The 27239-nt window shown below is 56.7% G+C and overlaps 1 protein-coding gene across 1 annotated transcript; it reads right to left on the bottom strand.

Annotated features, from left to right (window-relative positions):
- Positions 1–1352: 1352 nt before the first annotated feature.
- On the bottom strand, positions 1353–18314 carry LOC141973274 (L-gulonolactone oxidase-like). The gene is made up of 12 exons (XM_074931650.1): positions 18297–18314; positions 17833–17934; positions 17060–17185; positions 15637–15731; positions 14110–14200; positions 13236–13421; positions 5200–5307; positions 4712–4788; positions 3694–3843; positions 3213–3377; positions 1805–1895; positions 1353–1481 (listed from the first exon to the last, which is right to left on the bottom strand). Exons 1-12 carry the CDS (start codon positions 18312–18314, stop codon positions 1353–1355), a joined length of 1338 nt encoding a protein of 445 aa, XP_074787751.1.
- Between the last annotated feature and the right edge of the window lie 8925 nt (positions 18315–27239).

Here is a 27239-nt window from a genome sequence, read left to right as displayed (position 1 = left end):
GCATTTCCATTGTCTCATCTCTGATGCTCCTGGGGACCAGCAACGACACTCGGGAGTTCGCTGAGCCCTTCCTCCCACATTCCTCAACCTGTTTGCTTGGACAGGTCGGAACACCAGGGCTGTTAGCTGACCTTGGACATGACTCCAGCATCTTGCCTTGAGTGACCTGAGCTCAGGGAGATGGATGAGCTGTGCCATGACCACCCCAGTGCCAGCTGATGGCTCTAGAAGTTGAAACACAACAGCCCATGAATGGATTGTCATCGCCCATCGAGAGACACTGCAGAGACATCATTGCTGGTGTCCCTCATCCTCTGTCTTGTACACCAGCAATCCTGGCCGTGCCACCAGACACCCAGGCCATGGTGTTTGTGAAGCTGCGGGGAGAGGACACACAGGCAAACCATGGCAGGAGTGAGTTGGAGAGGGTCAAACCAACCAGTGTCACAAATTTTGGGGTGTCACTCTCCCATAAAATCTTGCACTCGCTTTCTACATGACCCCACAGGGCAGGGAAGCTGGGTGGCTGGGGTGGTTGTCTCTCTAAAAGCATTGTTGACTTGCTGTCCAACTGTCCTGGCCATCCTGAGGAATCCTGCCACTCCTCTCGAGAAGCCCATGTCCCCTTCCCCATCTCTCAGCGATGCAAGCAGGGCTCAGGCCAGCGCCGTTCAGGTCGGTCTAGCAGGGATGGTTTTTAGGACAGGAGGGACAGGACATCATCCTGCTGGATCCTGAGGAGCATCTGCTGCAGCTTTGGGCAGCGTGGGCTCGCTGTGGTCCTGCCTGGGAGAAGACACAAGCCATCTGCCCATGCGTGGCTTCCAACAGGAGCCAGGTTGGGGTGGACCTGGCAGGCAGCCTCTTCCTCCCCAAATCTGCCTGCAAGGGGAGATGGCCTAAGCTCGAGGACCAGCCCCAGGCTGTGACAAGCTCTGATCTCCATGCCCAGCCCTAACCCCCACCGTAGGGCTCTACAGGGACACCAAAGCCCCTTCCCTGGTCCCCAGGGCTGGCCACCTCCATCTCACACACGCCCAGGCTGAAAGCACAGACTCAGATTAGGCCTGCTCAAAGAAATTTATTAAGATGCTGGCTTGGACAGGAGACATTGGGGGAACAAAGGTATGGTCCCCCCCAAACTGCTGGCTTCCAGGAGAGATTTCCAAGCACCGCAGAACCTCTTTAGCATCAAGATCAGAGCACACCCCTGCCCGTGGGGTCAGCCCTTGCTGATGAGAGCAGAGCTGAGGGGTGCAGCACCTTGGGACCACAGAGGACCGTGAGCTTTGGGGTGTCCCAAGAATTGGAGGTGATGACTGATTTTTCCTCCATCTCCTGCATTTCCCCCATCAGTAAAACACCTTTTCCAGGTAGGCGTTCAGGAAGATCCCCGTGGGGTCCAGCTTCTCCCGGACAGAGCAGAATTTGGGGAAGGCTGGGTACATCTTCTCAAAGTCCTTGCGGGTGCAGCTGTGGGCCTGCAAAAGAGAGTGTCTGGGGGGGCTGCCCATCACTGGGGCGTGTGCTTCTGACCCTGGTTCCCCACCACCACATGCTGTGGGAACCCCCCGCAGAAATGGTGAGACCACCATCCCCTTACCTGTGTGCACAGGGTGGGTAGCAAGCAGGGGAACAACAGCTCCTTGAAGCACCCAACACCCTCTGGGACCAGTTTGATGTGGGGGCCCTTCTCTGACCCCCACTCAACTGAAAACCCCCCCTCCCATGAGGAGCCCTGATGGAAAAGGGGAAGGGACCCCCATCTGTAGATCCTCTTCTCCCAGAGTGGGGCTGTCAGTACCTTTGCCCAGTGTGGTCTCCCACCATGTTTCTTCATGATGCCCTCGTAGGTCAGCCAGTAGTTAAGGTGGGGGACATTCTTCCCGTAGGGCCTGGAGGGGGGTCAGGCAAGGAGGACATTAGCAGAGGCTGTGGGGGGATTCGCACACCCAGGAAACCTCCCCAGGAAACCCCCACTTGGGGAGAACAACCCCATGGACCCATCACGGGTTCTTTGACCAGCACCAGGTGGTGGAAACCCTCTGGGAACCAGCATGGCACCAGCACTTGGCCACTTGGACCCTCATGTAGGACAACATCCTCAGGAAACAGGGGTGGGTGGCCCTCGGGTGCTCCAAGGTCACCCCATTCCTTCTGGCATGGTGCCTGCAAATGTCTGAGTGGGGTGATGAGAAGAACTGGGGGAATTAATGCCTCAAACGTTCATCGCCACAGGAAGCCTCGAGGGCAAACTGTGGCCTTTGTGGTTGGTCTAAGGAATGAATTATCTGCCCAGGGAAGCGCAGAGTGTATCGAAGGGTGCGCGGCTCCGCTCCCTTTTGCCAAATTCCCTAGATGAGCCTCAACGTGGGGGAGACGTAGACTGAGTAAAACCATTTGTTTGGGTCAAGGCCTACACTTTAATTTGTGACCGTAGCCTTGGAGAAGAGCTCAGAGATGGATCAGAGAGAAAAATCACCCAGCACCAGATGGAGCCAGTGGCTGGATAACTGCCCGGGAAACAAAAACTGAGGAAAGAGTAAAGGTGGGGGGGAGATCGTGACGCCAACACAACTGACCAAAGGGTTAACGCACCCCACTGCCCCCAGACACACACAGAACCCACACTCCACCTTTTCCCCACCTCTCATGCAAATGAGTTCATGGAATACCTGCCTCTCCTCGTCTAGTATGCAAATCAGCCAATAAGATGAATTTAAAAAGGCGACAGAAAATGTTGCTGGGTGTGCACCCCCCCCCCCCCCCCCAAGATTATGGGACCTGAGACAACGCTGGAACCTGGGGTGGGGATCCCGATTCTTTGACTCTTTCTCCCTCTTCCTTTTCTTTCCTTTCTTTTCTTTCTTACAGATTTATCCCTAAGACACCACATCGCTTACTGCCCTTTTCCAAGTTTAAGTTGTTTCTACCACAAGTAAAAGATTTTAACTGGTCGCTTGGTGTCATTTCACCTTAATTTAACCCAAGGGGACCACGAAACCTTTACAGCTCCCTGGGCTCCCTGTCCAGGTCACAAGAGGTAAGCGGGCAAAGGTTCAGGAGCTCGTTCAATCCAGCTCTCCAGTGCCAGCCAAGAGCTGGTGTCGGTGTGTTGGAGCCTGCGTTTGGTGCTGCCGGTGTCTGGGCACCAGCACACTGATCCAGGGAGGAAGGGGAGGAGAGGGGGGAGGAATGGGGCCACGGCTCACCTGTACATGATGATGTTCACGTAGCAGCTGTCTCGCTGGAAGCAGGGACTCAGCCAGATCTCGTCCCCCCGAGCGAAGCGCACCTCTACGGGGTAGTGAGCCACCATCCTGGGGTTGTTCTCCAAGGTGGCCTTCAGCTCCAACAGAGCTTCCTTCGTCTTCTCACTGCCCAGAAGAAGCCCCCAGCCCCAGTTAATGCCAGAAACCTCTCAGTGGGTTTGAACCCCCACCCCCACAGCTCCAGCCCTGGCCCCAAGACATGGTGTGACATGGATTTGGCACCCCAGGACAGGGATGCAGAAGGGTCCCCTTGCTAAACTTGCAGGAAGGAATGGTTCCTCCTAGCCGGGTCCCTTTCTCCATGGCTTTGCCCCTGCTCCAAGCAGCCTAGGCTGGGGCAGAGCACAGGCAGGGGATGGCACTTTTTTTGGGTGCTGAGCCCATCTGGGGATGGACAGGGAGGGTCTGCAGAACCATTTACATGGGAATGGCCCAGTCTTGAACGTGCTGCTTGAAGCGACACTCGTAGTTGAAGATCTTGTAGCTGATGGCAATGTTCTCCACCCGGGAGCTGAAGAGGAGCCAGAAGAAGAAGCGGTTGATCCAACACACCAAGCTGGGTACGAAGGTGCTGCAGGGAAGAGAGCAGGAGGTGAGATCTGACCCCAGAGCTGCTGCCCAAGGATTTGCCAAGGGCAGGCTCTGAGCTGTGATGCCACAAGCCACAGCCTGGGGATGCTGGGCAAGGGGATGTCCTCTGAAGGGCTGGAAGCAAAGCTGCAATCCTCCAAGGGTGCTGGAGCCCACAGGGTCCTGCAGCCCTGCCAGATCGCCTATGCTCACCCCACCTGACCTTGGACCTCGCACCCTTACCCAAAGCTCCTTTCTCCTCCTCTTGCTGCAGGCTAGAAAAGGGGTGCTTGGTCATCACCTTCCCTCCCCCTCGAGACCTCAGTGCTTCCCAGGACCAAGAGCTACTCAGGACAGGGTGGAGTGGCTGGGTGGACCCCTTGGCAGAGTCCTAAGTGGCCACAGTCCCTCTTCTTCCTCATCATGGTGCCCAGCCCGTGTCCCTGTGCCACCAGAGTCCTGCTCCCCAGCTGAGCCTCCACAACCTGCCTGGATCTCCTGTCTCCATCCCAGCGCTCAGGACATGCTCACAGGCAAACACCATCCTCCCAAAAGCTCCTTTGCTGCTGCAAACCCACGTTGCTTCGACACGCTGCTCCATCCTTGTGCACACGAGAGGGCAGTGCAGCCCCAGACATCGATCCCAGTCCAAACCCGCTCCTCCTGCACAGGAGCTTGCCTGGAGGGGAACAGGCACCTCCTTCTTCCTCAGGAATGGGGGTGCTGTGGGTGACAGTCCTCCCTTTGCCCTCCTCCCGGGGACTCCCAGCAAAGCAGCACAGGTTTCAATGTAGAGGTGCAGAGAACAGATGTGGATGAGGCCACCCAACCCCACTTGTCCCCTGCCACCACCCAGAGCATGCTCCTACCTGATCCAAAGCAGAAACTCCAGCAAATAGTAGCCAACAGCATAATCCCACAACCAGCTGGAGGAAGAAGAGGGGGGCTGCAAAGCCAAGCAGAGGAAGATGATGGTCATCAGGGACTAGCCCGATGTGCAGCTTTCCTGCCAGCAGGCACAAAGGTGGGAGCACATGCCTGGACCAGGACTAAGCTGGGAATTTTGGAGAAGGACACCCTAGGACTCCCCAGATCTCTGTCCCATGATGAAACAGAGCCAAATCCAGTCCCAGGAAGAGACCAGGCTTTGTCATGCAGATGCTGACAGCTTGGACAGCTGCATCCATGTCCCAGGACCCCCAGACCCGCATGGGTAGAGTCCAGCCCAGCCCCAAAATGCCGTTTCCCTGGTCAGCCCCCCCATTGCAAGCCCATCCTAAAACGCTGGCTCTGGGAGGGCACCCAGTTTTGTGCACAGGCCCTTCTCCCTTCCCGCATGGAGCCCGGTGGGACCTGCCTTGTTGGTGGGATCCTGGTAAATGACGCTGACGTTCTCGCTGTGAGGGAACCACAGGAATCGGAAGTATTGGGATCTCTTCAAGTGGTCCTCGAGGTGATCAAGGACCTGCAACAATGAGAGAAATGGGGACTGGTCAGTGACTGTCCACCACCGTGGAGCAGGGATCCTGGGAACAGGGCTTGGAGGCACCTCGGAGGGCTCCTAGGAAGGCTGGGGAAGGTCCAAAGAGTCTGCCTGCAGAGGCTTGGCAAGTCTTGGATTGGAGGGGGGCGTCAATACAGCCCAGCCAAGCACCAAAGGGGCTAACAGAGACCATAGACTCAACATCTGGGGAAGAGAACAGAGCATGAGCATCATCTCCTCTGCCTTGCCGTGGCAGAGCCCCCCATCCTGCAGATGCTTCTGGGGCTGCACCTGGCACACACCTGAGCTCGGACCCAGCATCCTCCTGCAATCACACCGCTGCGGCCCCAAAACTGCTCCATCTGCATTCCCAGACATAAGGCAGCGCAGCCAGGGCCGGAGGGGCCCCCTCCAGCCGTCAGCCATACAGTGGGATATGTCGGGGGGCTTCCAAAATCCACCTCCTGGCCCAGGGTCAGGGATGCCCTCCCCGGGTTTCACACCTCGGCAGCACATCCCTTTGCTGCTCTGGAGTCCCGGGGCAATGAGGGATGGAGGCGGGATACAACAGGGGATGGAGCCAGGATGCTACACCGCCCTGTCCCAGAGACATCCTCAAATGCTGAATTGCCAAATTATTCATGAAGACACAAAAAAGAGCTTGAAGAAAGGCAGTTCCCTCTGCGGATGAGCTGCCTGCCAGCAGCCGAGGACAGCGAGGCATGGGGAGTTGGAGAGGGCAGGGAACAGGCAGGACCATATAGATGATGGGGCTCGAGGCGGGGGACTGCAGCCCCAGGCCAGACTCAGCCTGTTCCTGGAGCCACCGGGGGCTTGTCCCACGGCTACTTGGAGGACACCCCGCTGCCTGACACAGCAGCACCCGCAGAAATGAGAAGACCCTTCAAGCCTCATCCCTTCTCCCTGCCTGTGTGTGTAAGGGTAGAGGGACCCTGTGCTCACCCCCTGTTTTGGCCAGGCCAGCACCTCTCCCTCTTGCAAACAGCCTCTCCAAGCACCCCCTGGTCCTCCTACAGAGATCTCCCCCAGCTTTGCAGAAAGACTTAAAAACCCAGCAGCTTTGCTTCAAGGAGTTTGCTTGACCCAGGAGAAGGTGCAATGACCCATGGATATAACCCCAGGAATGTCACGGCAACATCAGCTCTGAAGCTGCTCCTTTCTGCCTGGGTCATTGGAGTTATTTGTCTTAATGAGCAATTAATCACAAGGCCGGGCTGCTTTAGCACCGAGCATTTCGCTGTGACCCTGCCGTGAGGGGAGGGTCTTTGTGGGGTTGCACTGCTCTAGTGCTGCATTCCCGTTCAAGCAGGGAGGATGGGAAGACAAATAGTGCATTCCTGTAATCGGCGAGAAATAGTGTGGATGCCATTGTCTTCATCTTCACATCTGCAGCTCCCCAAAAGCCACAGAATCTAAGACATTCCCAAGACAGCCTATTTTCTGGTCAGAGAAGTTCTTATGTTGGAAAGAGTTAACATAATTGTGCAAGTAGAAGCAGGACAAAAGCCACAAACCCACATTTTCCCCCAGTTTTGTTTAGGAATAAATGCACAAGGAGCTAAAACAAGCAGGGAAAAGAAGGATGCAGCTTTCCCAAGGTGATCCTGCCAACGTCTGTTTGTCTTCCAGCCGTGGCGTTTGAGCGCAGGAGCAAATTGCTAGCGGGGTGACCTTTCCAATGTGCGCTTTTGATTCCTGCGATATCGGGCTGAAGAAAATAAGCCCACGACTTTGTAGGATAATTGCAGCGCAGCGGGCGAGAGCTGAAGACACCGAGTGAGCCGGCTTCGGCAGTCCTTGGGGACGTCGTCTGCTGGCTGAGTGCCCGAGTTGGAGGCAGAGGTCGGGCAGTGGAAATCTTGTCGCCGTAACGTGGCCAACGCACGCAACGGAGATGACCCTGGGTCATGCAGAGACCCAGGGGATTTTGCTCGTCTTTGCTTCCCTCACATGAGGCCAGAACAAATCCCTTTGCTTCAAAAAAGCTGGGACAAAAGTAGCCGCTTGCTTTCTTGCTTGCCAACACCCTCGAGAGCTCACTGAGGTGAGGGTCAGGCACCCCGCCTGCTGCAGTGCGGGTTTGGGGTCTTTGGGGAAAGGACAAGGATGGGAAAAGCGGCAGATGTGGCCAGGGTGCTGTAGAGGATGGAGCACAAGAAGTCACTAGCACACATCCCATACGTCCATCAGAGCAGTGAAGGGGAGTCAGGGAGCATGGAGAGCCTGAACGTTGGAGAGGAGATGGATGTTTAGCCTCCCCTTTTGCCTGTGTGCTGCCTGTGCCCACCGGGATCCCACCGCATCAGCGGACCCTGTCTGAGCACCAGTTGGAAGAGCCACTTCCATGCACTGAGGCCAAACCCAACATTTCTGGCTAGGAGGGCTGAGGTCAGGCCCAGTAGTGGTGAGGGGGTTTAGGCACTGCATGGTCTTAGAGGAGCTGGGCTTGAGGGGTCCATCCCAGGTGCCTGAGACATCCCCCAAAGGGTTAGGATTTGGGTTAGGGTTAGGAAGTGGTAGGCTCAGACCAAAAGAAGCCCTTCTTCACCCACCAGGTCGCTGAGCTGGGCAAGTCTGCAGGTGGTTAAAAGTTTACGTGGGTTCAGAAGCCAATCAAAGACCTTCTTGGAAGAGAAACTCATTGCATTTTTTCATATATTCAAACCACCTGCAGCTCAGGGAGTCCCAAAGCTGCAAAGATCAGGGGGAAAAAGAATCATCTCTGAGTCTGACCCATCCTCATCAGCCTCCCGGCAGGTGTGGGGCAAGGGGAGGCTGACTCCATCCCTGCCACCTTCCAGGGATGCTCTGCAGGTCTCTCTGGTGACCTCAGCGGCACAATGAACCCTTCTCAGTCTCGTGCCTTTTTCCTGGTCATTGTCAGCAGCTAGAGCAGCTGAGTTTATCCCAGTGATAAAGATAATCACGAGGCCAGAAAAGAAAGCATGCAGATCTTACATAACCACAAAGTCAAGCCTGGCTCCTCTGACACATATATTATTTGCAATGTCTTAGATAACTCAGACTTAAATATTTCACGCAACCTGCTCCCTTGCCATTATTCTCTTCCGCTTCAATGGGCCACTTGACATGAAAGCCAGAGATCTGGAAGCAGGCGAGGAGCAGCAATGACCGAGAATTGATAAAGGCATTAATATTTACCCAGTTCATCCTCCTAACAGCCCTGAGGGACGGGGAAAGATGGGTTGAGCTGTGCAGGGGGCATAGCCCGGGCAGATGATGCTGAGCAGGGTAAAGCTCAGCCGGGGTTACCTGCCCTGCTCAGGATAGCAGGGTTATCCAGCACATGAGCTTAAGTTTCCTAGCTAAAATGCAGATTAGGAGGTGTAAAACACCCCTCAGCCTGGCAAGAAGGTGCCAGAGGAGGCAGTGAAGGTCCAAGCAGTCTGGCAGGGTGGGTGAGGACCAAGGCGTAAGGAGCTGCCAGGCTCCCACCACACTTAAACATAGTTAAATGCATTTAAAGAGGGGAACTCCTTGCTGCAGGACAACAGGGAAGTCACAGCTCAGGGAGCAAACAGGCAATTCACAGGCAAAAATGTCCTCCCGATCCATGAAACACGAACTCATCACCTCTGCAACTGGAAACACCGGTAATGAACTCACAGCAGGCTGCGAGGGCACCCTGGAGAAATATCTTGGCGGGTTTCCCTTATTCCTCTGTCTTCCCTCCCCACCCCACAGGAAAAAATAAGACCCTGAAGTGTTCCGGCTGTGGTGCGGCCGCTCTTGGGGGGTGGCAGCAGGCAGGGAGAGACGCTGAGGGACTCGGGAAACGCACACGGAGCTCTGTGTCCCCCTCCCCGGCCAGCCCAGCTCTCCGTGGCACAGCACCAGCACCGCTGGGTCGCTCTGAATCGGGGCTCAGGAAGAAGATACTGCAACAGCGTGTTAAATTTACATTCCTGGTGGTGTTCAAGTCACCCCGACGGGGCACTGAATAATTCAGTCCTTAAAAAATTAAGGACAGAGCTTCTCGGAGCTTTACTGGTGTTGTGGCTCTGATCAATCCTGCAACAAATTTTGTTGCTTTTGTCCAAGGACTATTTATTTTTCATGAGTCCAACTTAATGAAGGCTTGTGCTGTCCTCAGCCAGGGCTGGAACTGGACTTGTGAGACTGAATGAGGCAATGGATGAGGATGCTGCCAAGGCTGGCCCAGCAGGGACAGCTGACCTCACAGGAGGACAAGGATGATCAGTGGTTGAAGCAGATCCAAGCTCCTGGAGAGGTTCCTTTCCACCACCACTTCTTCCTCCTGGCGGACTTCATGCCTCAGTTTCCCCATCCAGAAATCAAACTCCTTCCAGTGAACGCCGTGAGTCCACCCAGCATGTCAAAGGCCACCAGGTCTTTCAACTTGCAGGTGGCCCCTTCTCTGTAGGCTTTAGCCTGTGCAGCCCCCAGCAATGAACCGCTGCCAGAGACCCGGGATGAGCTGGATGATTGCTCAGCTCAAGGTCACATCCTGACACGGCAGCTGTGCCAGGCTGTCCTAGTCGTGGAGGGGCTGAGCATCAGCTGGCACAGCTCGCTCCCTCCAGCTTCCCAGCACTGTGAGGGTGGGAGGGCTCCAAGGAAATGCATCCAGTGGTTAAAATGAGTTTATATAATGGCAGAGACACGGAAAGCGGGTTTTGATGTGTTCCCAGGAGAGATAATTCCTTCAAACCGCTCTGTAGAAATGCCCACTGGGCCTTCAGAAGGCTTTCTGGGGGAACCAGATCACACCCACCATTGGCCACAGAGCCACGTGGAGACCTCGTAAAGCCCAGGAGATGCCCTGCCCCCAGAAAGGGCATTTCATGCCTCTTTCGAGGGAAATCAGCATGTCTCAGCCTGGCTCCTGCTGGGGATGGAAAGCTCAGATGGAGGAAACCACTCTCCAGCACTGGGCATCTCTGTACCAACATGCCAGGACGCTGTCCCCAGTGCCTCAGCCACATCCTGAACAAGGACCTAAACTTCTGCTCTCCATGGCTAAGTGCCCGTTCATAGGCTATATGCAAGATGCTGCCCTCAGGAGGGACACGGCCGTGAAGAGGAGACAAGGAGAGGAGGGATGGTGGGATGGCAGAACTTGAGGAGGGGGAGACAGCATGTGAAACATTCAGAGCCATGCCAGATCCTGAGAGAGCAGCTCAGAAACCCTCCTCGGAAAGCCACCTTCCTTGGGGATGCCCAGATGGGCCAGTTACTCGCACCATACACTTTAGCCTGCGTAGTTTGGACCTTTGGTAAGACAAAGTCCAGTAGTAACACAACAATTGGTTTAAAGGGTGTTTTCCATCATGCACCCCAAATGTAACTCTGGGGTTGGATCTTGATATGGGATTTGTTCAGTCTGGACCTTGAAACGTGTCACCCATCACACTTCTTCTCACCCCCAGCACGGTTCGTCCCAAGTTCAGCTCAAAAAAACAATCAAACCCAACTTCACACTGGGAGATGGAGAACCCCATCCCCAAAAATACCGAGGACTCACACAGACGAAAGGACCAAGTTATTATCGAGAGCACAAGATGCTCATGGACTATTTTAAGTGGCCCATCTGTTGCTGAGAAAAGGAAGGCTCTCGTTAGCTGAGTAGCAGGAGACAACGAGATGGGAGACGGCACGTCCTCAGAGAGCACAGGGCCCGTGGGAGCAGCCATGCCCTCCGGGATGCTGCCCCGCTCCTCCGGGACCCAGCTAGGCCCTGCCTGCCTCCAGGGATGCTGGCTCAACGCAGGCACAGTCTTCTCCCTGCTCTTGCTTAGTCCAGGCAGCTCATCAGACCAGCCCACGATTTCCAGCAAGAGCAATTTTCTCCAGCTGGAACATTAAATCTGCATTAGGCTTAGTCATGCGTGCCTGGAGTTAACAGATCTCCGCTGACCTGCTGGCGCCTGTGAACACCAGGTTAAACGGAGCAGAGGCGTTGGCTGATCCGTCTCGCGGTGATGTTTCTCGTGGACAGAAGCAAGTGCCACGGGTGGCAGCGCTGACGCCCACAGGCTCCTTCTAACTCGATTGAGCTGGAGCCTCCATCCTCGGCCCAGGGAAGATGAAGCTGATGGCTATGGGCAAGCCTCCATCCCTGCTCCTGGGGGACCGCTGGCACTGCACAGCCCAAAGCAGCTCTTCCCCTGGCTTATCCCTGCCTGCAGCGAGGCTCTGGCATCACTCACCAGATGGGGGAAGAGTTTAAAACCCACAGGGTTTTACGCAATGGATAGACCACAGCTGGAGGAGAGGCTCTGATTTCTGTCACCTCCAGGCAGGGGACAATTGATGCTGAGATGTGAGGATGATGCTGCAGAGGGGCGAGGATGTGGGGACATTGACAGGGGGCTCGTTGTCCAGCTTTTTCCGTAAAGAAGGCCCTGGCTGTCCTTCCAGCGAGCAAGCACCTTGCCAGCCCCAAATCTGATTCGAAGGTGAAACTAAGAAAAGCAGATGAAGCTTTTTCACCCTCTTCTCACTTGGTCCTTAGTTCCACTGGTGGCACGTGGCTCCCACCAGCCACCTTGAGCCCAGCCAGGAGGTCTCTGGCGAGCAGGAGCCCTTCGCTCTCTGGGATCTCAGGTGTGCAGCGTACCCCATGCCAGCGCAGCCTCTCCGAGCTGGGGATCGTGCTCAGGAGCAGGCAGCAGGCCAGCCCTCCCACAGCACCGTGATCCCATCTCCCCTTCCGGGACCCAGAGGATATCTCTGAAGGACACAGTCACGTCGCAGCTCAGGGTGACTCTCTGCAGCCCAAGGTGAGCACAGAAAGTCTTTGGCAGGTTCCTGAGGACATTGGAAGCCACCAGCCTCCTCCTGCAGCCCTGAGCCACCTGGGGGCTGCACAGAGGTTGGTCTGGGGCAGTAGAATGAGCTATTTGAATCTCAGGCTGGATAAATGCAAAAAATCTGCATCAGTCTGGGCTAGTTTTAGAAGAGGATTTTGGGAAGAGCTCAGACGTGAGCATGGCAGTAATGAAAGATGTGAGGTTTCACATCGCCTTCACACCCCTGAGCTGCCCTAGGCCAGATGCAAAGCTGGGAATGGACACACCTTCTCCCGGAGATGGTGCCTTGCACTTCTCCAAAACCACCAGGAATAATAAATAAAGGAAACAACTTTCATCTCCGTGTCTTTCCCCACAGCTCTCCCTCTCTGCCCAGCTCCCCCGGGCCTGATGCAGAGGGGTGGCAGCAGAGGGTCCCAGTGTGAGGTGCAGAGGTCCCACCTGCTTTTTTGGTGAGGACTGAAGAACTCCTCACTGTAGACTCACAGCAGCTTGGGCTTCCTCACCCAGCCTCCTCCCAGATTCTGTGGCCAGCAAAGCTGCCAGAGCACACTAGGCCCTCACCTCTGCTCCACGCAGCACCCCTGAGAACGAAGCAAATGTCTTCCCACAGCACAAAGGGACTCAGTACCTCTCCTCCCCAACCCACTACCTGCACCTCTCTGGTCCCAGAAAATGCTGCCTCCACCCATGGGAAGTTCAAGTGGCATTTTGTGATGAAACATGGCTTTTCCTTCCTCTCCTTTGTCACTCTGGAGATGTTTCAATGAATCATAGAATGGTTTGGGTGGGAAAGGACCTCGAAGATCATCGAATTCTAACCCCCCGCCCCGGGCAGGGACACCTTCCACTAGCCCAGGTTGCTCAAAGCCCCATCTAACCTGGCCTTGAACCCTTCCAGGGATGCTGCATGTATCCAGCTTAAAGGACACCGTGAAGCATGTCGTGAAGATGCCCAAGGAACGCAACCTACACACACCTGTGGGGTGTTTCTACTGGAGCTTAACCACTTCCCAGTCTCCCTCCGACCATGTCACCTCACTGAGAATTTTCCTTATCCCCAAGGAGGCTTTGGAAGCATTGCCCACGTCATACCTCGGTGAGGGTGGAGGGGAAGGTCACCTCGTGCAGGTGGAACTGGGGCACGCACTGGAAGGTGAGGGTGAGCACGATGCCCAGGCAGCCGAGGTGCAGGCGGGCAGCCTGGAAGATGTCTGCGTTGATGGACTCGGAGCACTCCAGGATCTCCCCTGAGGCTGTCAGCAGTGTGAGTGCTACGACCTGTCAAGAAGGAAGCAAAGCTTCAGTGTGCTGTCAGTGTGTCCCATCTCCATGCCAAGACCTTGCATCCACCCCAGAACTTAGGGTTAGGGGCTAAGGGAGACCGCCCACTACCAGGATGCTTTCTACCAGGGTGTTTTCTGCTGAGCTTGGCTCCGCCAGCCCCTCTCCTGCCACCTTTGATGTAACCACTCAAAAGAGTCTTTCTCTCTCTGCACGATGCTAGGAAAAGCCACCAAAGTAAAACTCTCCCAAATTACTACACTTCTCCATAGCCATTGGTGGAATCACCATACAGGATTTGAGTTAGGAGTGGAGGGTTTTCCTAAGTGTCTAGTTAAAAATAGCCCTGGGCCCTGCAGAGATTTGGTTTGGGGGCTCCAATACAAGAAGAACTGCTTTCCCTTTCCTCCAGACCTTGATCATCGCATTGTAAGACCATAAAGCACAGGGACAGGAGTTTTGAGCTGGGTCATGTTTTGGCTGGCAGATGAGGAGTTCCCACTGTGCGTGGGGCACTTGGGGATCCCCCACAGCAGCTCCACCCCAGGGGCACAGAACCCCTCCTGTTTGCTCCTTCCTTACCCCAGGGCTGGGCACAGCAGACCCAGACTGGGGGATGGGACATCTCCCCTGAAGCCCTGAGGATGATGTCTGCGCATGGACACGCTCCTGACCCCGGTCTCACCTGGGTGGGGAGGATCCCGTGCTTGATCCCAGTGTTGTGTGTCCCCGTCCCGATCACACCAGCCGCTGCCACCTCAGAAACGGCTCCTAAACTGGGGGCAGATGAAGGGATAGAGTGAGGACCTCAGTGCGTGGGACACGGAGTGAGACACAGCCCACCGTGCCAGGCGTTACACCATGTGCAGACCCTGCACAGAGACCCCCAGGATGTGCCCCCCCGCCCCAACCAGCAGGGTTTTCCACCCCTCAGGGTACCCTGCAGCAAGGGGTGGGTTTGTTGGCCACGTGTCCGTGGGGCATTTCCAGCCGGATGCTGCTATAGTCCACGGGAAGAGGCAGCTGGTGAGCGCAGGTCACCGTGGTCAACTCAGCTGTGTCCCTGTCCCATGTCTCAAGTCCCCACCTCTCCCCATTAGCCTGGAGTGATGCACTGGGGTGGAGACATCCCTCCCATATGAAGTCAGAGCAAGGGGTGAGGAACTTGGGTTTACCCCAGAAACGGCTCTGTGGAGCAGGGCTGGAAGCACCATCCACGAGCATAAGGGCTGCAGACCAAGGTCCATCCCTCCAACCGTGGCCAAGGCGGGGGGTAGAAGGTTAAAGCAAAGAGCGTGCTGTTCCTGCCGTTTCCCCCAAATATTCCTCCAGCTCCCAACAGCGGGGGAGCAGGGACCTCCCGAACCAGACGTGGTTTCTAGGAGTCCTGCTCACCCCACCCACACCGTTGGCCATCTGCTCAGGTGAGGCTTATCTCTCTGAACCCTCACCCTGGCCCTGGCCATTGACAGAGGAGCACGGATATTGAGCTAGACCCTAATTAAAGAGCAATTTCTTCCCCGAGGTCTGCAAATGAAGAAGATGGAGTGTGAGAAATGCTCTCTGTGGCTATTTCCTTTCCAAATCCCTGTCTGAATACGGTGCTCTCCAAGTCCTCCAAGACACCCGCTGCCAGGGAGAACCACGTGTGTTGGAGGCAGAGGGATCAGCTGGGATCAGCTTGAAACATCCCACCCTCTGCCCCCAGATTGCCCTGAACCCCCAGACCACCACCTCCTCTTCTGGGGACAGCAGCCATCCCAATGCAATGCAGAGCAAAGACTCTCCCATGACTTCTAAGCTATTCCAAATAGCTAATTGCTGTTTGCAATCAAAAACCCATTTCTAGCCTAATTTTGTCTACCATTGGCCTCCTTTTCCCAGAGCTGCCTGCTGTCAGCCTCTGCCCCATGCAAGGCATCCCTAGGAGGGGTGTTCTCATCTTTTGAGGGCCAGGGAGTGCAGAGTTTTCCTTTGTGGCATGGGAAGGACCAGCCTGGTGGGTGCAGTGAGAAAACAGGGTTGGTGTGGGGATAAAGGCTCCCCTTGTCCAGCCTCCTGCTCTAAGGCAGGATCCGCCACCATGGAGGGGGTTGACCTGCGGTCTGCAGGACTCTGGTGGAAGACCAGATCCTGAAGTAAAAGCTCTTCAAATATCCCTGGATTTCCTGGGAGGATGCCCACGGATGGCCCACACACGTATCCCACTCACTTGGCCAGGGCCAGCCCGTGCTTGCTCAGCTCGACATTCAGATCCGAGAGGAAAATCCCACCTTCCACAGTCACTTGCTGCTTCTCCTTGTCCACCTGAAAAGGATGGGAGGGGAGAGGGGAAGGTCACACAGCTCAGAGGAGAAACACCCTGTGGAAACACCTCTGCTCTGCCCAGGGCGCTGATGTCTACAGCCGAGCCCCGTACCACGAGGGACGTGCTCCACCCTGAGCTCCCACCTCTCTGAGACCCTCACCCAGCCCAAACCTCGTCCAGCCCAGTGGTGCCACTGGTTCATGCCCTTGGTCCAGACCCCGCTCCCCTCCGCTCTCCCCAGTCTCAGGGGTGTGTGACCTCTCCCATAACTTCTCCCAGGTGTTGCTCAACGCAAGGAAGAAGACAACCCCTCAGCAAAGCTCTTCCCTCTGCCCTCCTGCCTGGCTCCTGGTAGAAGGAGAGTTTATTCACCCCACAGAGCTGTCAGGGAGGGAGCCATTCCTTAATTACTTATTGCTGTTAATTACCACTAACGGATCCAGCTCTCAAAATACGCTGCTAGAGTCAGGATGTTTTCACCTTCAGCTGCACACATACACACACACGTACTGAAACACACGTGTGTGTATGCACGGACGCACGCACACACACGACAGGCATGCACCCACATACGTGTGCACGCACACACGACACGCAGGCACGCACACGTGCATGGAGACGATCCTCTTGCTGGTTACACCCAGCCGGCCGTGCAGCCCCAGTAAGAGCCCAGTATCTCCCTACACGCCAGAGATCTGGATGCAAAGCAGAGGGCAGGAAAACCTCCCCCTCTCAGCAGCTCTTGTTTCCCCAGTGTTGTCCAGGATCCGATCCACAGGCAACCAGGAAGAGCTGTTTCCTCCCCAGTGTCATCACATGGATCAATCCCCCACGGGGACATTTCCCACTTGACACAAACCACGGAGCACCAACATCCAGCCGGGCCTTTGCCGAGGCTGCTGTGCCTAAGGCACCTTTGCAAGCTCGCCTCAAGCTCACCGTGGAGGGTGATGCTGCCAGGTACCTGCTCCCCACCCAGCAGACCGTGCTGTGATGAGGACAACGTGCCAAGGTTAAGCCCTTGCTGCATGCACGCCAGGAAAATGCCGCTTCTCTGCATTTTTACAATTGCTCCATATGCTTCCAATGCACAGGGGATGCTTTTACACTGGGAAAAATGTGCATCCCGCAGCCTTGCACCAGGATTTCGGGGTCTGGTTTAGGAAAACTCCTGGCTGTGAGGAGAGGAAAACCTGTCCACCCCTTCACCTCCCACACTGGGTATGGCAGTGTGGGTGCAATGTCTCCCAGCCCTCGGTAGCCGCATGAATAGATGTGCCACTGTGTTTCAGGGTCACCCACGTCACCTCCCAGAAGCCCATCTCACCTTGAGGACCCTGTTCATCTTCCCCATCTGGATCATGAAGTCATCGGTGCAGGCGATGTCCGAAGGAGAGTGACCGCCCCCCACCACCTTCACCCTCTTGTCCCGCTTCCTGGCCATATCCAGGATCTGCAGAGAAAAACAGGCAGCCCTGAGCACCCAACATCTCCCTCAAAGCCCTGTGCTAAGGGTGGTGCCAGAGGCACTGAGACATCCCAAGCCGAAATGTCACCCATGGTTGACATCCATTTACTTGGATAACTCATCATCTGAGGTTAACACCACCCCTGGAGCCCAGACACCTCCCAGGACAGCCCTTAGGATCATCCCTGGGTTGGACTAGATGACCTTTAAAGGTTCCTTCCAACCCAAACCATTCTATGATTCTGTGAACCCAAAAGAGGCGACACCCACCTCAGACACCCTAGGGTGACAGAGGCATCACTGGGGTGACAAAAGTGACCCAGGACTCCCACCCCTCAGCACGGCACCTGGGGCAGGCAGGGGACCCCAGAAGGATGCCGGATGCTAGTGCCCAAGGAACAGAGTCCAACTGGAGCCAGGTATGATGGTTTTCTGCATCTTTCAGGCGTTTGACACATCTGCTGGAGAACATCTGTGGTTCAGTAGGATGGACCATCTCCTGGGGCTAAGGGAAGGACTCACTGTCACCATCTGTGACTTTTCTGACTGAACGTGATGGAGCATCACAGCCCTTCCTGGCCTTTTCTCCTCATCATTTCTAACGGGTTCTCTCCTAGAAATACCCTCCTTACCTCCCGGATCTCTTCCACCGAGGTGGGCTGGAAGTACAGCTCTGGAGAGGAGCCATAGGTCTTGGCCCAGTTCTGGAACTTGACTCCTCCTTGGCCGTGAACCTGGACCAAAAGCAAGAGCTAAAGCAGAAGCGAGTGTCTCCCCTTCTTTTCCACACAGCTCATCCTTCGTCCACCAAGACCACTGTGCCAGAGCCAGTTTTCCAGAAGGATTAATTATTTATGGACACAGAGGTTCATCTCAGCCCCTTGAGTCTGTAGAGCAGAGATGTCTCCAGGGGAGCAAGTCAGCCCGGGCTCCCTTGGCAGTCAGTGGGGAGAAGCGGGAGGGCCCCTGGGCTGGCTGAGACATCTCCCTTGCATGCAGTCCTCCCACAGCACGAGGTGTGCTGGGCTCCTCTTGGTTTGCATGGCCTCTTCTGCTCTGTTCTCCTCCCAGACCTGGCCTCACCACCCATACCCACCTCATGGCCCATTGGCATGGTCCAGTGTCCCCAGATGGCCCCATCATGAGGCGCTGACTGGGACCAGGCTGGGACCTCCCTCCCTCCAACATCACCCACCCACCCTGAAACACTGTCCCCAGGCCTGGCGTGACAAGGTGCAGCCAAAAGCCCCAAGCCCATCCCATCTCCAGGGCTGCAGCCAAGGCAGGGCATCCCCAGGGTGGTTGGATGGGTCCTGGCTGGGGGGGGGACAGTTTCTCCCTGGCCGTGGCCAGCCCAGCTGCGGTTTGGGCAAGGAAGGACCTGGCCTGGGGTTGGGCACCAAGCTCCAGGGGAGATTGAGTCCCCCTGCCTTAGCCAGGACTGGGTCCAACGTGCCCCACCAGCACAACAGTGCCCCACCCTGGCTGCAGGAGATGATTTATTCCCCTGCCACCTCCTGTGGTCTCCTTCCTCCTGCTCCCTCCAGCCTCCTCTCCCTCAGCAAACCCTCCACCTTCCACCTCCCCCCTCTGCCCTCAGATCATTTTCCTTCTCCCCATCTCTATGATGGGTTCAGCTCCCATTCGAAGAGCAGACCCCCCAAAGGGGCCAAACTTCTCCAGGGGTGCAGAAGGGGCTCTCCCAGGGGTGTCTGCAGCATCCCCCACCCCCTGCCATCCCTTTTCCCCACCTCCCCAGCTCCCCCAGTCTATTTTTAGGGGCTGGGCAGGGCAGGGACTGCGAATGGCCCATCACCCTGCCCAGGGAGGTGACATTGCCTGGAGCCAGGGCTATCAAGAAGCTCTTGCAGACAGCCCAGATAGCAGCAGGGAGCCCTCGGGGCGAGGGGGAGGTGGCGTTGGGGCTGCCCTACAGCATCCCCCATGCGCGTTAAAACCAGGAGTCGGCCTGTGAGCCAGGGCAGAGAGGGAGAGAGAAAATGAAAAATAAAAATAAAATAATTTTTAAAAAAAGGACAAAATGGAGGAAACTGAAAACCCATGGGTTAGGAAACCTGACCTGATTTAACCAGGGAATCCGCTGGCTTTTCTTCCTTCTCTCTTTTCCAAGACCTTTCCTATTTCTCTTCATGGCGATGTTGGTTATTAAATTTATATTAAAGTTGGTAATAAAACCACATCGTCCCAACAGCCCTGACCACGGTGCATGGCTCCTCGTTGCCTGGAGCATGCTTCCCACCCCCAAAAAAATGAGAAATTACCCTCTAGGCTGCGTTGGGCTTTTCTTACCATCGCCTTGGCCGCTCGGTGAGATGCTGGGGAGTGAGTGGGGCTCTGGCTGCCCCAGCACCGGGGACAAGGGGTGATCCTGGCCAGTCCAAGGCTGGCAGAGCTTGTCCCTGTCCTGTGGCTCAGCAAGGAGCTTCTCTCCAGGCTGGGAGGATAATGAATAACAGCCCTTCAGTTGGGATTTGCCTGATTCCCTGGGGGAGGAGAGGGGCTGAGCCCTTCGCTCCCGACTGGAAAAGCAGGATCTGAACAAGGGTTTGAACCCATGTCCTACAGGGATGCTGCAAACTCTGAGGGTTTTGGGGAGAAACAGCTTCATTTGGGGGGGGTCCTCACCCTGGACTGGGTCCCCTGAACTTGCACCGGGCAAACTGGGCACAGGGGCGAATGAGGAAAAAGGCCCTGCCATGTTTGGGGGGACCCGTCGGCGGGTGCGTGTTGGGGATTCAGGCAGTGGGTGATGCGACGGCCTCGCACTGCACAGCCGCCTGCAAAACGGGGGCGGGGGGTCTTTGCTCCCCACCTTGCAAGGAGGAGGATGCTCCAGGCCTTGCACCCCAAACTGGCTCCACTGTCCCACGGGGAGCCGGGGGGGTGATGGGTCTCAGCTGAAGGACGGGCATGGAGCGGCGATTTGCAGGATCTCTGCGGCGCTCCGTGGCTGCGCTTTGGTGATAAGCGAAACCTCCCTGTCCCTCATTAAGAAGGGGATGATAATGATTTTTCTGAGGCAGCTAACTCAGGCAAGGTGACCTCGGGGAGCACTGCTCCAAGCCCGGAGCAGGCAGGGAACCACCGCTACGGGCAGCTGCCTTCACATGCCCCCGGGATGCTCTTTGAGACCCAGCTTTTAGGATGCTCTCAGAGACCCAACGTTTGCAGCACAATCACCAACTGGAGGGGGGGGGGGGGGGGGGGAATTACTTCTTAGAGAGCAAGAGCTGTTCAGCCTGCGAAGGACCCCACAGCACCTCCAGCAGCAGCTTTTCCCATGGGGCTTCACATCTGCCTTCAAAGCTCCTTGACCTCCTGACCATCCCGAAACTCTGCTGCTGTTTTCCTGGCTGCAGTGCAGCAAATCACAGCAAATTAATGAATAATCCTCCGACACACCTTCGAGCCCAGATAGACCCGAAGGAGCCAAGCGATTGGGTCCAACACCTCCCCGGCTGCCCAGCTAACAGCTCTGGGTCCAAGTGCAGTGCAAAGGTCATCAAAACCTCCCAAAAAAATGTCTCAAGGGATTAATCATTAACCGTGCAGGGTGAAGGGGGTGAGTGTGGGGAGGGTCACAGCTCTCCCCCACCGCCTTGGTCTCCTGCATCCAGGAGGGATGTCCCAGCTTGGCTAATTACAGCTGAACAGCAGGGATTAATTGAATTAAAGGATATTTAAAAAAAAAAAAAAAAAAAAAAAGGAAACAGCAGTGGTGTTTTGCCAAGTGTTGAAGCTATTTGTGAATTTGTTTATGTATCAATGAAATTTTTGGTGAGATGGAAAATGCCCCGACACGCCAAGGTGTCTCTCCTGGAAGGATCCAGGCAGCAGAGCGTGGCTGGGGCTCTGCTCCAGCCCAGGGAAGGATTCAGTCCCCCCACTGCACCCTGGGCATCGGGAAACCGGCCCTCAGCTGGCGTAAATCTTGGGAGAGTGATGCCAGCGGGTGCTTCTTGGCCGCTGTGGCCTGGCTGGGGGGCTCCAGAGCAGCCAAAGTGGGGCTGGGGGCTGGGAGAGGCCCCTCTTGGTGCCCTCACTGGTGGCTCAGGAGCTGCGGGGTCCTGCTGCAGTTCCCTGCCACATCTGCACAAACGGCCGGTGCGTTCCCAAACTGCACGGCGTTCCAAGACTGCAGTGTAAGGCCCAGTTGCAGCGCACTCCCAAGCTGCAACATCTGCCCAACCTGCAGCACGGCCCCAAATTTCAGAGTTCCCACATTTCAGTGAGATCCAAAATTGCAGCGTGTGCTGGAATTGCAATGCACTCCCAAATGACAGCACGTCCCCAAAGTGCAGGGCATGCCCAGTCCCAGTCCGGTCCCAGTCCCAGTCGCAGTGTTTCCCAGTCCATTCCCAGCCCATTCCCAGCTGCAGTGTTTCCCATTCCCAGTCCCAGTCCATTCCCAGCTGCAGTGTTTCCCAGTCCCAGCCCATTCCCAGTCCCAGCCCATTCCCGGTTGCAGTGTTTCCCAGTCCCAGCCCATGCCCAGTCCCAGCCCATTCCCTGTTGCAGTGTTTCCCAGTCCCAGTCCATTCCCAGTCCCAGCCCATTCCCAGCTGCAGTGTTTCCCAGTCCCAGTCCATTCCTGGTCCCAGCCCATTCCCTGTTGCAGTGTTTCCCAGTCCCAGCCCATTCCCAGTCCCAGCCCATTCCCAGCTGCAGTGTTTCCCAGTCCCAGCCCATTCCCAGTCCCAGCCCATTCCCAGCTGCAGTGTTTCCCAGTCCCAGCCCATTCCCAGTCCCAGCCCATTCCCGGTTGCAGTGTTTCCCAGTCCCAGCCCATTCCCAGTCCCAGCCCATTCCCAGCTGCAGTGTTTCCCAGTCCCAGTCCATTCCCAGTCCCAGCCCATTCCCAGTCCCAGCCCATTCCCAGTTGCAGTGCCCTCCCAGGGGTGGACACCTGAAGCTCTGCCCCAGCCCCCGCAGGAGCCCGGAGATGGGATTTGCCCCAAAACATCTGGCTTGTGGCTGGAGCCTTCCCCCTGCCATCCCCTGCCCCCCGCGCTCCCCCCAGAGCTGCCGCCCCTGGGGGCTCCCAGAGCTGGTACCTCCCCTACAGCAGTGGGGAAACTGAGGCAGGAGAGTTTCAGAGACACTCCTGGGGTGTCTGAGTCTCCAGAGCCGTGCGGGCAGTGTCGCAGGCCAGGCAGAAGTCAGGTGGGGTTTTATTTTCCGGTCGTCTTTCTTCTCCGTTTAAAAATAAAACGGTTGAAATTTAATTATGGGCAGCTTTTATTCTTTACTTCTCAATCTCCAAGGGCTCTTTTTTCCTCTTTTTTTCCAAGTTAATTGCTTCCTTTCTGAAACAGGAACAGCCAACAAGGTCTGGAGGAAGGGAGGACAGGACCAGAGCTGGCCCCTGTATGGGAGCGGGGAAATATTGTCCCTCAATCCTCAGCACCGGGCACAGCCAGAGTCCCCCCGTGCCCTCCCTGCGGCTCAGCACCCCTGCTGCCAGCACCCATGGGTGCCTCGTGGCCTTGGAGAGAGAAGCTGATTAAAAGCAGAAAAAACCAGCACATTTCCAGGGTGGATTTTTGTGGTCCGGGGGGACAAGCGCAGCTGGTCACATCGTGCCACCACCCTTGTGGGTTTGGGTCCCCTGAGGCTGTGGTTTGAGCCGTGTTGGCCCCGGGGGGAACTTCGCCCTTGGCACCCAGAAAACGCAGCATTTGCAGGCCCGGTGAGGCTGAAACAAAGCTGCAGCCGTGCCAGAGGCCAGGGACGGGCTGGGTTGAAATTTAACTGGGTGCCATCAAAGCTTGGTGGGTGCAGGTGACCGCGGCTGGGTGCAATCCTGCCCTCCTGCACCCCAACCCCGGGGGGGCAGAGCTGGAGACTTGGGGAAGTGCCTGGAGGTGCAGGATTAGGCCCAGGTCCCCCTGACAGCAGCCCCGAGCCCGTACCACAAAGCGGCTGTGCTTTTGCTGGCTCTACTTATATATTTTACTTTTTTTTTTTTTTTTTTCCCCATTTCAGGTGGGTTTCTAAGAAGAAGCCATGGCACCTGTGGGTTTTCCAGCAGGGTTACCCCAATGACCCCGAGTCTGGGGCTCAGCACCCTCTGCAGTCCCCGGGTGTGACCCTGCCAGGCTCTGCCGTACCCCCTGTGTGCACCCCATAAGTGCACCCTGCACCCCAGTACCTGCATCATGCACCCTGTGTGTGCACCCTGTGCCCCAAGTGTGTGCCCTGTACCCCGTGTGTGCACCCAGCATCCTGCATGTGTGCCCTGCACCCCCAGTGCTCACCCTGCACCCCCAGTGCTCACCCTGCACCCCACACACCCCATCCAGCAGCCATTTCCCATCGGGGGGCTCATCGCAGCCGTCGCAGAGCCCCTGGTAGTGTCGGAGGGACGGGAGGAGCCCTGGGGGTGACTGTCCCCCCAAATCCACGTGTCCCCTATACCACAGCGTGACAGCCACCACCTTCTCCCAAGTGGAGCCAGGCACGGGCGAGCGCAGGAAGGGGGGATGCCCATCGCACCAGCAGTGCCAGAATTGGAGGTTTGGGGGTTCCACCCCCGTTTCAGCTGCACATCACCCTGAAAACCCAGCCCTGTCCCCCACGGCCGCGTCCCGGCCACGGTGGGTGCTGCCGCTGTCACCCACCCACCCGGAGCTGCTGAGTTTCTGCTCCCCTGAGGACACGTCATGATTCTTCTACTCGATCCCATTTTTTCTGTCGTTCTCGAAGGTTTTGTTGAGCAGGAATTGCAAGCAGCTCTTCAAAAAATAAACCCAGCTTTTTGTGAGCTGCCCCTAATGCCGGAGCTGTGGGGGATCATTTCCTCCGAGTTTCTGCTGCTGGGATTGCGGCTTTGAAACACACCCTGAGGTTTCCCAGACATTTTCTTCTTTCTTTTAACATCAAAAAGCTGAGAGAGGAGCAGGACTGGGCCGCTGGGCGTCGTGCAGATGGACACTATGCCCACCCTGGGGGGTGTCTGTTGGTAGGAGCTCCCCAGCCCCGCAGCATCCCGAGGGATGTGGTCCCTCTCCCTCCGCTGCGCCCGAGACCACCACGAGCGCCTTCAAGCTGCAAAAAGAAATGGCCCGGAGGAGCTCAGGCTGCAGCCAGATTGATTTCTTCATTCCAGAGTCACCCATCGCAGCCGGGGGGGCCCTGCCATCGCTCATGTATATGGCTGGAGGATTTCTCCTGGGGATAAACCCCCCGGAGAGATGGAGTGAGGTGTGAGGAACTCCTCGAAACAGGGCCCAAGTGAGCCAGGCCTGGAGAAAAAACAGCCTGAGAGAGAGAAAGGATGGGGGGAGCAGAGGCCCAACGAGTGAGGAGGAATGTCTCAAACACTCACAAGTAACAAAATTACAGTCCCGGGGTGGATAATGTGGAGTTTGGAGCTGGTAAAGCTGCTGGGATGGCACGGGATGGGCTGGAGGGGGGACACGGTTCTGCTCTGAGGCATCCTGTAAAGTTTCAAGGAGCATCTGTCCTGTGAACAATCTTTGCTTCGTTATCCACAAAATACATATTAAAGTTGACACCCCTGAATATGCGAATGAAAATTAACAAGCTCATGCTAATTACATCATTCCATGAAGTGCCTTGCCCCTCCCCACACCTATGACGCATTGATATGTAGGTCAATCTGGGGGAAGGACCCGAGGAAAGCGTGTATAAATGGGGGGGGGCAAGGAGTGGAAGGGAAGAAGTGAAGCGAACAGATGCATCCTTGAACCCTCACTGGCGGGACCAACACAGGAACCTGGACCACTGATTTCTACCTCTCCTCCCCTCCCCTCCCCTCCCCTCCCCTCCCCTCCCCTCCCCTCCCCTCCTCTCCTCTCCTCTCCCCTCCCCTCCCCTCCCCTCCCCTCCCCTCCCCTCCTCTCCTCTCCTCTCCTCTCCTCTCCTCTCCTCTCCTCTCCTCTCCTCTCCTCTCCTCTCCTCTCCTCTCCTCTCCTCTCCTCTCCTCTCCTCTCCTCTCCTCTCCTCTCTCCTCGTATCCAATTAGTACACTGTGGGGAGTTAATAAATGTCTGCACTTTCAGACGTGTCTCACCATTGTCCACTCCGCTGGGGATTTAAAACTCTAACTCACTTGTCTTCTTCGTCTCAGCAGGACGTGACACGAGGACCCAGAGGAAACCAGGGTGGGACTTTGCACCTCTCCTGATGCTGTTTTCTCCCCTGGACCTGCCAGCAGCAAAACTCAAATCTGGAGAATCAATCCTGTGAGGAGGCAGGGCAGGAGCTGGGAGTGTTCAGTGTGAGGAGGAGGAGGCTGAGGGGAGCCCTCATCCCTCTCTGCAGCTCCTGCCAGGACATTGCAGAGAGGCTGGGGCTGGGCTCTGCTCCCAGGGGATCAGGGACAGGACAAGAGGGAACGGCTGGAAACTGCCCCAGGGGAGGCTCAGGCTGGGCAGGAGGAGAAAATGTTTCCCAGCAAGAGTGGTCCGAGAGTGGCACAGGCTGCCCAGGGAGGGGGCAGTCCCCATCCCTGGGGGGGTTTCAGGGCCGTTGGGATGAGCTGTGGGGGATGTGGGGTAGGGGAGAACTTTGTAGAGTCGGGCTGAGGGTTGGACTCGATGATCCCGAGGGGCTTTTCCGACCTGAGTGCCTCTGGGATCCTGTGTTTCTCCGTTGGCTCAGCTGGTTTCCTGGGTCCCCGCTTTGCAGGTGGTGGGGTGGCACCATCCTGACCAGTTGCCCCTGGGCTAACGCCATCCCACCGGTCTGTGTGGGCACCAGAGCTGGCCGAGTGTGGCCAAGGACAGCGCGGGGTGGGGGGGAGGCTGCCAGCACCCAGGGGACAGAGTATGGATGAACCCAGGGGACCAGGGACACGTGCACCCCAGGACCTGGTGATGCAGAACACCTGGGGGACCAAGGACACATGCACCCCAGAGATGGAGGACACATGCACCCAGGGGACCAAGGACAAGTGCATCTCAGGGACAGGGGATAAATGCACCCGGGGGACCGAGGACACGTGCACCCTGGAGACCAGGGATGCCTGCCCCCTGGGAACCAAGGACACATGCATCTCAGGGACAGAGGATGAAGGCACCCAGGGGACCAAGGACACGTGCACCTCAGGGATGGAGGATAAATGCACTCAGGGGACCGAGGACATGTGCACCCTGGAGATCAGGGATGCTTGAAACCAGGGGACCAGGGACACGTGCACCCCAGGGCCTGGGGATAAATGCACCCAGGGGAGCAGAGACACGTGCACCCAGGGGACTGAGGACAAGTGCATCTCAGGGATGGAGGATAAATGCACCCAGGGGATCAGGGCCATGAGCACCCAGGGGGCTGGGGATGCCTACAGACCAAAGACGTGTGCACCCATGGGACCAAAGACCTGTAGAGCCAGGGGAGGTGGGGGGGAGGTGGAGAAGCTGCTGTGGGCTGCAGGAGATGGGGCACGGAGCTGGTGTGGGGTGGGAATCTGTGTGAGGGGGGGCTGCCAGAGCAATGTCCTGCTGTGGCAGTGTGTGGGGGGAGATTATATAGTGTGGGAGGAGGGAAGGGAGCTTGGGAGCTCTCTGCAGGTCCCTCCTCCCTCCCAAAAACGTTCCCAGCATCTACAGGAGGGCTGGTGCACTGCTGGGCGCTGCTGCAGCCTTGCAGCCCCGCAGGAGAGGGGTGGAAACACCCTGCTCAGGCCCCTGCCCAGGGCTGGGGTGCAGGGCGGGCTGGCAGGAGGCTGCAAACACCTATAAAAAACCCCAAACCCAGATGCCAGCGCCATGGGAGAGGCTATTTTGGCAGCACCCGCCCGCCTTTCCGGGCAGGGCTCTGGGGCGGGTGCTTGGCCACAGCTCCCAGCTGCCCGGGGATGATGCTCTTGGATTTTACATTTCATCGGCGGAGCCCAAAACAGCTGCAAAACCCGCTCACAAAACCTGGAGGAGAGTCCAAAGCAGCTCCAAAACCAGCTCCCAAAAGCTGGAGTGGACGTCAGCCAGGCTTATGGATAACTCCAGGCTGGAGGGAGCAGGTTTAAACCTCTCGCTGCCCATCCAGGGGCTGTTTGTTT

Source organism: Athene noctua, chromosome 1 (assembly GCF_965140245.1).
Source record: "Athene noctua chromosome 1, bAthNoc1.hap1.1, whole genome shotgun sequence".
NCBI classification, from domain to species: Eukaryota; Metazoa; Chordata; class Aves; order Strigiformes; family Strigidae; genus Athene; species Athene noctua.
This window is presented reverse-complemented; position numbering and strand designations above follow the sequence as displayed.